The sequence below is a fragment of the Lactuca virosa genome, chromosome 2 (genome assembly GCF_052849685.1).
Source record: "Lactuca virosa cultivar CGN04683 chromosome 2, Lactuca_virosa_CGN04683_v6, whole genome shotgun sequence".
In the NCBI taxonomy this organism is placed as follows: Eukaryota; Viridiplantae; Streptophyta; class Magnoliopsida; order Asterales; family Asteraceae; genus Lactuca; species Lactuca virosa.
Window position 1 is genome coordinate 202,613,332 of NC_136427.1, and position 10,770 is coordinate 202,624,101.

Here is a 10,770-nt window from a genome sequence, read left to right on the forward strand (position 1 = left end):
AGTTCATGAGAAGTAATTATCAGTTCCACTTCATCATGTTGTGATTATAAAAAGTGTTGGAAAATTAATTAAATTAATTTCCAAAAATGGATTTTCTCCATTTTTTAGCACAAAATTTGGACTCTAAATATAATCAAAACGAGTTATTGATTATATTGATTATATATTCGTGTTCTCCTCCGTGATATCTACGTTTCGATATATCACACGTCCAAAACGGATTAAAAATAAATGAGAAATTACTTGTCAAAGTAGGGCAATTGGAAGAAAATAAAGGAGTTTAAAAATCATCCCACATTGGTGGGAGAATGAAAAGGAAATTGGTTTATAACTACAAAGACTAGCTACCTTTGTAAGACTTATTAGAACCAATGCTCTCTCTTGCGCGCGCACGCAGGGGGGGTGCAAATGCAAGTCAAATTGGCTTCGGGCCACTGAACTTGTGTGCGAGCGCGCGTCCTGCGGGCACGAATGCACCACGGTCGACCAGAAAAGTTCAAGGACCTTTTTTGGATTTTTTTCCTTTTTGGTTAACAGTTACAAAAACGAATTAAGAGCAATTAATCATTGATTTCGGTTTTGATTTCTTGGTTAATTTTCTTATTTAATTGTGACAGTTACGATTTCGTCTTAATTGCATCGGTTACATTGGGTAGTATATATACAATGCCTATGTGACTGATTCGACACACCATATGAAACGAAATCACTCTCTTCCTCTCTTACGCTTCTGCTTCATCTCTTCTCTCTTGCTGCAACCAAAGTATAATCCGGGTCAAGTGACGGTTCGGGCAATCTAGAAGAATTGCTTTCTACTGTTGTATCTTGGGAAACAAACACACATATAGGGCGAATTTGTTTTAAGGAAACTGTGTTAAACACAGGCCTCAGTCAAGGATTTTATTGTTTTGTTCTTTCGTACAATTTTAGGTTATATTTTCCTAACAAAAAGATCCATAACGCATAAAATTAAAAAAATATATATCTCAAGTATACCTTTACACACATACCCAAATTTGAAGCTTAGTTAATATATCAAAATTTACATGCACAAAATTTGCATTTACTTCCATTTACATTTGGAAAAGTTACAATTGTTCTCTTACATCCATGGAACAACTCGCATAACTCTTCAAACTCTACCAATATAATCTTTCATTTTCTTTTGACATACATACAATATGCAAGCTAAAATGTTCTTATATAGGCTAAATATTTCATTTAACCCATCAATTAAATAGCATTATTTGAAGAGTTTTGGAAGTTACAAATCACAACATTTCAATTAATCATAAATTAAATTATATAAGTTGAATAGTCTTGGGAGTTTCAAATGCATAAGGTTAAAGGAAAAATGTTTGCTTTATAAGATACTATACGAATTCCCGCGCGTTGCGCAGCGAAGATTAAAAATATATTGTTAAAATATTGAAAAATATATATTTAAAATGGTTATGTTATTGACATTAACTTTGAGATAATATTTTTACACTAATTTATATATATATATATATATATATATATATATATATATATATATATATATATATATATATATATATATATATATATATATATATATATATATATATATATATATATTCTCAATTATTTTGAGCAATAATATTCATTGACATCAACCAACATTCCTCATTAATAGAATTAAATATAATTATCTATTTAGTATTATTTTTAACAATTATTATTATTGATTAATTTTATTTTTACTTATGCGATCATTTTCTAATTTCAATAATGATGTTCATTTAAAATATAATTTATTTATATAGCTAAATGTAATTTATAATTTGATGTTATTATCATTGAAAATTATTATTCATTAGTTTTAAACCACTTATTATTAATAATAAGTTAAAGAAGACTTTTAAGAAACACTTAATATTATTATTAAAATGTGAAACATACACTAAATAATAAAGTGATAAGATAGACAATTTGCATTTCAAAAGAGACTTGCATGGATAATATGACATATCCATGTAATTTGATTTTATTATTTATAATTGTTGCTTATTAATTTTAAAACCCTTGTTATTATTAATAAGCGAAAGAAACTTTTAAAAAGCACTTGTTATTATAATTAAAATGTTAAACATATACTAAAATATAAAGTGATAAGATAGACAATTTGCATTTTAAAAAAGGCTTACATGGATAATATGACATATTCATGATTTTTAATTAATTATTGTTTTGAAGCAACATGAACATACAAACATGTATACAATAGTTAATTAAATATTATATATATCACCTTCCATAACATATAATCGATAACATGAATTTAATCTAATTTACATTAAAATTTCAACCACAACATACAATGATATTCTTAAAAGAATACTTAAATCAAGAAAATACAAAAAAGAATTAATATATAACAAACTTACAAATTCAAAACTTCAACATAATAACATGGCTCGAATAATTGTTCAAAGCCCTCAAACCAACACAAAAAACTTTAAACTTGTTTTCTTTGTGAAATTTGTATGTGATTTGTATTTGTGTGTGTACTCAAAATGATTGACCTTTTTATAATAGAGTATCCATTAATTGTTTATTAAATATATTATTTAAGTTATAAAACCTTTGAATTGTTAATCATTATTAAGAGACTTTTGAGTGATATTCATTAAAATAGGAGATTTCAAATGCATAAGATGTTTGCAAATTTTTATGGGGGTTTCAAATGCATGAGGTTCAAGGAAAAATGCTAGCTTTATAAGTATGTATGACTAGACGAATATCCGCGCGTTGCGTGGAATAAAATTATACGGTTAAATGTTTTGTAATAATATGTTATTGAAAGTATTTATGTCATTTTTATTAACTATAAAATAATAATAATTACATTTAGTTGATGCAAAATTATAATTAATTTGCACAATAAGTAATATAACACTTATTAAAATAAAACATTTAATGGTATCTGCTCATGCTTTACGTATGTATAAAATTAGTTGTGGTGACTTAGTAAGACATGTGAAAGATATGATGAATAAATTATTGACTCATATTTAAATTATCTCACTACTCCATGGCATGATGCATAGCTTTATATTTGCATCGAGGATTATTCGGGCATGAAATTCTCGTTAAGGAAGTTCTCTTTCCAAAAAAAAAAAAATTATAGTTATAACACTCACTATTTTAATTAACTATTGTTATACTTTATTAAATTCAAATTTTTTTTGATGATGTTTTAATTTCATCATGAATATTATTTAAATTTTCAACCACTATTTGTAATGTAACATAATTTATTTTATAATTTCATGTTATTTGTAACTATTATTATTATTATTATTATTATTATTATTATAAATTAATTTAAAAACAACTTAATTGAATTTTAGTTATTATATTTATCGTATTTAATAATTTTCTTTCAATTATTTTAAAAATATATGTTGGATGTTTATTACTTCAGTTATTAAACTTTAGACTATATTTTTAAGTTTGTTTGTTATATTAATTTATGTTATGCATTTAACATTATATTAAAATCAACAAATTTAATATACCATATTGATAATTCAATAAGTCTTTAATTTATGATAATATTTACAATTAACAACATATTTAAGTTAATAAATAAAATATATTATGTGGAAATATGAAGAAATAGGAGTTTCAAAATGATACGGTAAAAGAAAAAATGCTCTCTGAATTATTTAAATTACCAACCACTCTGTGCAATGTAACATAATTTAATTTACAACTTTATGTTATTTTTAATTATATTATAAATTAATTTAAAAACAACTTAATTGAGTTTTAGTTATTATAAAAAATTATTTTTGGACATCTTTTAGTTAATTCGACTTTTATATTTAGTATTTTTATATTTATCGTATTTAATATTTTCTTTTTAACTATTTTGATTTTTTTTTTTAAAATTACATAAAAAAAACATTCGTTGAATTTTTAAAACTTTATTTGATATTTAGTTTAGGTTTTAATTTTTATACTATATTTTTTAGTTTATTTAATATATTAATTTAAGTTATATATTTAACACTATATTGAAGTCAATAAATTTAGTATATATCATATTGATAATTCAAGAAGTCTTTCATTTATGATAATTTTTGTAACTAACAACATATTTAAGTTAATAAATTAAGTAAATTGTATGGAAATATAGAGAGTTGGGAGTTTCAAATTGATGTGGTGAAAGAAAAAATACTTCATTTATAATATAGTATGATATGATATGATATGATGATATAGATATAGATATAGATATAGATAGATATAAATGAGAACTAATATGAATTTAAGAGGTGAGATCGTTATTTTTTGATATTTGTTATGATCAATAGTTTGTAAAGATCATTTGTATTATAAAACATTATTTAATAATATGTTAGTGAGAGAGAGGGAAGGAGAAGACTCACAAACGAAAGAAAGCATCAAGGTGGTGAGAAAAAACAAATTTATTTAAAGATAAAGTGTTCTCTACCCCATTTGCTTTTTCACATCCTCTCTTTTTCTTCGCCTATCAAAACCCCCCAAACACCACCCCCTTCATTCCCTCCCTCTTTTTTCGTGGTCATATCTCCCTTTAGATCTTCTTCTTCTTCCCCTAAGGTCTCTCTCTCTCTCTCTCTCTCTCTCTCTCTCTCCATATATATACAAATATATGTATGTGCTTATATGTGTATACTTTTAATTATAAATGTGCACTGATTATATATATCAACTTCTTGTGCAGTGTTTCTGCGTCTCAAGGCTGGTGTCCGTTGTGAGTTTAATATATCTGGGGACAACAAGAAACGGTTACCTGTACCTAGCTGAGACGCTGTTTTTCACACTTAACGGGAAGAAGATCAACATTTCAAGTATTGAAGAGACATATATATCATAGACTTATAAATATAAAATTTAATGGCGCCAGTTTCGTTGCCTCCAGGCTTCCGTTTTCATCCAACCGACGAAGAGCTTGTTGCATACTATCTCAAGAGGAAAATAAATGGGCGTAAAATCGAGCTTGAAGTTATTCCTGAAGTCGACCTCTACAAGTGCGAACCCTGGGATTTACCAGGTATATATATATGCATGTCTTCATGGTGATCGAAACACCAATTGCAATTCAATTTTTATTTACTATAATCGAAAAAAGTATCTCAATCTAATGGAATTTTAGGTTGCTTTCTGGTTTCTGCAAGTATCACAAAATATTCTAAAACTAAAATCTAGTAATAGTTATTGTTAATATTTGAAAATTATTTTTTACGTATATATTTATCATATATGTTTTTACATTGCTGATTTATTTTATTTTTTTGTGTTCATATAATTCACTTATAGCAATTTTAAACACATTTATTGTACTATATATATAACATCTAAAGAAAAAAGCATACAATATAAAAGCAATCTGGGCATGAGCCTGAACAGTTTATGTGTAAGGTATGTGACTAAATCAAGATTCTTGCCAAAGGGTCTTTCATACATATTCTTTCGATTTCATCTCTTTGTTTTGTTGCTAAAGGCAAAAATTGAAGGTTCTTTGATGTTCTTTACGCGTGCTTCTACTTTGTTCTTGGTTCAGACCATAATTACCCGTGAAAAAGGTTTAAAAGAAATCAGTTGATTTGGATTTTCTTTCAAAATCATATGTTATATTATCTGCTTAATTGACGTGTAAAAACTGTATCATATATAGGTACATAGAAGACCAGTCAAATATGATTGGAACTTTTAAATTACAAAACTCAGCATGAACAAGATAACCATAAATCCATAATGATTGTTTCTTAATGACCAAAAGTTATTATTTAAAGGGAATTAAGGTGGCCCCTACATCTTTTAAACTGGTATAAGAACAAAATTTTAGTAATTAGCTGACAAGATTGAAGTCAAAAAGCAAATTAAAGATGAAAGAACATAAATACACTTACCTGTTCTTTCAAAGATAGATATCATTAGCAGCTTTTCCTTTATTAATTTTCTGACATCAAATCTAACTCCTGAAATATTTTCATTTATAGAAATAATCTTGTTCTTCCTATGTTCCCATTTCTCCATACAAAATTTATTTTGATTTTGTTAGGTTGGGTTTTTGAGAAAAATATATATCAAGATCAAAACATTAAGAAGTAATTAAATATTAGTCTCTTAGTTGTTTTGCATGTTTTTTTTTTTCGGATCTTGCGATGATGTATATGATCTGGTTATGGTTTTACATCTCTTATATATACTAATTCATTGATACCTATTCTCTTTTATTCGACACAGGGAAATCATTATTGCCAAGCAAAGACCTAGAGTGGTACTTCTTCAGTCCAAGAGATCGTAAATACCCAAATGGATCAAGAACAAACCGAGCCACCAAAGGTGGGTATTGGAAGGCAACGGGGAAGGACAGGAATGTAAATTCACAATCAAGAGCCGTTGGGATGAAGAAAACCCTAGTTTACTACAGAGGAAGAGCACCACATGGAGCTCGTAGTGATTGGGTTATGCATGAATATCGCCTTGACGAGAGAGAATGTGAAAATGAATCTGGTCTTAAGGTGAAAATTCTTCAAAGTAACTAATCACATGCATGGTTTTATATCAACACCTACTTCGAATTTGATCATATATATATAAATATATAACACTAACACCGAATGCGTTTTTTTTTGGGTTTAAAAGTTGCAGGATGCTTATTCACTTTGCCGTGTGTTTAAGAAGAGTCTGAATGCTCCAAAGACGACCATTGGAGTACATTATGCTGCAGCAGTCAGTGATCACTCATCAAGTATGGACCTTTATTCAGAGGGAGGAAGGGGTGGTGAAGATATGGAGACTTGTAATTATCCAACACCAATGGCTTCATCTTCCTCTAATATCAACCATGGATCACCACATAATGTAAGTGACTCGAGTGATGGGAGATGGATGCAGTACTTATCTGAAGAAGCGTTCGCTTTCCCGAATCCATCTTTCACCAACTATGGGAATGTTTCTTTTCCCCCAACCAAGGTATAGAAAACACATTTTCATCTTCATGTCTTCTCTCATTATTTTTTAGGATTCCATCTCAAGTTTTTTTTTCTTTTTTTTTTTTAATAAAAAATTACCAGTTGTTAACTAAATGGAGTCACAGATGATTGTAATGATTGTAGATTCTAGAGTCAATGAATAGGGTGCTCAGGCAATCTCAAACTCTGCAAAGTTAACGATTGCCCAATCATTATTATGCTTTTCATACAACTTTAATTTTTTTGATATCTTACAAACCATTAAACTTTTACAAATTCAAAGGATTCCCATATCATCATCAAATTTAAGATTATTTATATTTTATATATTATATAGGTCATTTTATGAATATTGAAATATTACATAAATTGAAAATATTATAATCAGAAAAAAAATTACAAATTAAATAAATATAATATTACACTAATTCTAAATATACAATAGATAAAAATACAATAATCTAAATACTATGATGCCTAAATATATAATAAATAGAATAGTATTTATAATAATAATAATTTAGAAAAAATTGAAATGTTATTAATATTCCTGGTATATATTATTTATTTATAAGTATTCTAGTAATTGAAGTATTTATAAAAGAATTGGCCGGATATTTAGATTTATTTGATTGATAAAGAATAGAGGACTAATAATTTATCGCATTAACCTCCCATTTAACTCTATTCATATCATCCACTCACTATTCATTAAACCACTATTAAATCCCTATATCATTTTCATTAAACGTCGTCGATGCGTTTAATTAGTTTGAAAGAGTATTAGGAGAAGTTCAATATCTGTTGACATATACGCTATCTTTTTATTACTATTTTTTCAGAACAGAAAGATTTTCATTCAAAAAGCTACCCAGTGGTTAGAACTACAAAGATACATATTGGCTAATTAAAATATAAATTTTGTGTACACATGCAAGCATATGCTATGTTATAGACTTTATTGTATAACCTTTTTCCAATGTTTTTGCAGGTTGATATAGCATTAGAATGTGCAAGGCTGCAACAAAGGTTATCAATGCCTCCATTACAGGTACAAGATCTCCCACATCAAGGGGCTACAAGCTACGTGGATTTAATGAATATGCAACAGACAAGCAGCAGCATGCGCGATGTCACAACTACAAATGGTCCTCAGCAGGACATATTGCATGAAATCCTTTCGCTCGCTCAAGTTTCCCAGGATCACATCAATCAGAACACTTGGGGTGGAGGTTATTCCAGTCATCAGGAAGATGATTTTTCGTTTTTGGATGATAATGATAACAACAATCAAGTGCAAGATGTGGGCTCGTTTAGGTTCATGGGGGATGATCAGAATGTTGATGGTGTCGATGAACAACAGCTCAAAAGTGATAGAATGGTTGAGAATTTGAGATGGGTTGGCATGTCTAACAAGGATCTTGAGATGGTAATTATCATTCCTTTTACTAGTTACTTATTTTATTTTTAGGAAATAAGCAAGGAAAAAGCCAGTGGTCACATGCATTTTTTTTTTGTGTGTGTGTCTAACCCTAATGTTCATATATAGTAGGTCCCAGAGTGGTTTAGGGCTTGTAGATGTATTACATAATTCCAGAAACCATGAAGTTACACTAACTTTCTTGACATTTACAGACTTATTGGGAAGATTACAAGAATGTTCCAGTGGAAAATATGCCAAGTTTTCAAAAGGAGGAGCATGAGGTTCAAGGTACAAAAACCACTAAGCATCGGTTACCATATTTTCCAAGAATCTATGCCATACATGTATATCTTTGTTGTCATAGCTAGACCCTATTTCACTAAGAGCTTGGAAAACAATTTCAGGAGAAAGCAGCCATCAAAACAATTTCGACAATACAGAAGATCACTTCTCACTTGGAATCACCACCGAGGACCATGACAACTCGAATGAAAACCTGTTAGACGAAACCGATTTAGAGGACTTCACTACAACTCCAAGCTTTGAAATCTACGAGAAAACCAAAGTCAGTACTCATGGGTTGATTGTTTCAACCCGACAGTTTTCAGAAACCTTCTTCCACCAAATCGTACCTTCCCAAATAGTCAAAGTCCATCTGAACCCAGGAACGATACATGATCAGACGGTATCTAAATCCGATGGCCAGACAACGCTTAGCAAGAAAGTTTTATATGACAAGTTCAAGATGATCACAAGTTCCAAACCATTTGAGGTGATTAACAAGAAACCAAAGACCCCTTTGGTCACCTTGGTTTCCCTTCTGTTGATATGTTGCTTTTATCTTGAAGAGTCAACAGAAGATGGTGGTGATATGAAGTTAAAAGAGGATGATGATGGTTCAGCTGGTAATAGCATACGAATGAATGATGGAGAGGAGGAAAAGAATGAAGGATGGGGCATTTCAAGTTTGGTTTTGGAGAAGGTGATATGGCCATGTGTGACCTTGGCTTTGGCATTTTCTACCATCTGGGTACATCATAATTACTAATTACAAGGGTTTTTTTTAATCTTTTTTTAATTAATTGTTTCTAACCATACAGAGTGAAGTTGTTTACTTATAGGAAAAGATGAAACTAAGCTTTCCCTGGATTTAATCTGGGGCTGAATTATATTATATATAATATTTGTACTTTCTTGAATTTACATTCAAAATATATATTGGAGTAATTATACGTCTTCATGATTCCATCAACTAAAGACTGGGAAATCACATTAATTCAAAATAACAAAAGGGAATTGATATGCAATGTGAAAAGATTGATACATCTATTTTTTTTCAGAAAATGTTCATAAAATATGGGCAAACAAAATCGATATGGTTTATAGAAATTAGGAATTATGTTCACAAAAAAAAAGGTTATTTCCATAAAATACTCTATATTTTGATTTTTTTTTTCTTTTTACACCTAAACTTTTTTTATTTTCCGAAAAAAACCCAATTTTTACATGTTACTTGTTATTTCAGACCCTAACAGGTCACCAACGGGTAAATTAGGTATTTTTGTTTAATAAAAGACCCAATATTTTGTAGTTTTTTCCATTTTAGACTTAAAATATATATATTTTTTTAAAATATACTTAACTTTAAAATTGGTTATAATCTTCAAGACCAAATATATAAGATCCTGTTTCACTACACCGAAAAAGAAAATATACATTTATAAACTAAAAAATGATATCTAATCTATTATCATTCTAGCGAATAACCTAGAAGAATTACAAAATTTTATTTTTGTCTAAAAGATATAATTAAAATTTATCTTGGATATATATTATATCATTAAACTTGATATATTGTTTATAAAAATGTTATTATTACCGCTAAAAAAAGTTTTATGTTAATTTGATATTTTTTTGGTAACATGGATAATACATGGGTAGGAAGAATCTTTTAGCATAATAACCACTTTTTTATTTGTAGAAAAAAATACCATGTAATTTAATAAACTGTATACATTTTTTTTAGTTTGTCTATTATACTTATTTGGTGAGTTTGGACATATTTCCCTCTCTCACTTTTTTATATTATTTTTTTGGCCGAAATTTTTAATCAATTTTTTTAGAACAGTTAACAAACGAATTTACTATTGTATTCTCAAACCAAAGTCATAGAATATTTTGTAGCATTAGCCCATTATTGAATAATATGTAATAATTATATCAACATACATAAAAATATTAAACCTACACATTCGTAATAGTTTTTTTAGATATATAAGATTCAAGTTTAAGACTTTCTTAAAAAATGTTAACATCACATATAAATACATAAAACTATATTTTGGGAATAAA

At 28.2% G+C, this 10,770-nt stretch overlaps 1 protein-coding gene across 3 annotated transcripts; it reads left to right on the forward strand.

Annotated features, from left to right (window-relative positions):
- Positions 1 to 4,655: 4,655 nt before the first annotated feature.
- Positions 4,656 to 9,617, forward strand: LOC145160029 (NAC domain-containing protein 86-like). Of its 3 annotated transcripts, XM_079079090.1 has the most exons (8): positions 4,656 to 4,865; positions 4,937 to 5,068; positions 6,265 to 6,542; positions 6,667 to 6,996; positions 7,987 to 8,424; positions 8,631 to 8,706; positions 8,823 to 9,190; positions 9,267 to 9,414. In XM_079079090.1, exons 1-8 carry the CDS (start codon positions 4,703 to 4,705, stop codon positions 9,291 to 9,293), a joined length of 1,812 nt encoding a protein of 603 aa, XP_078935216.1. In that variant the 5' UTR covers positions 4,656 to 4,702; the 3' UTR covers positions 9,294 to 9,414. The 3 variants fall into 3 exon arrangements, with proteins under 3 accessions (XP_078935216.1, XP_078935214.1, XP_078935215.1); XM_079079088.1 differs by having other exon boundaries at positions 8,823 to 9,617; XM_079079089.1 differs by having other exon boundaries at positions 4,730 to 5,068; positions 8,823 to 9,617.
- Positions 9,618 to 10,770: the final 1,153 nt, after the last annotated feature.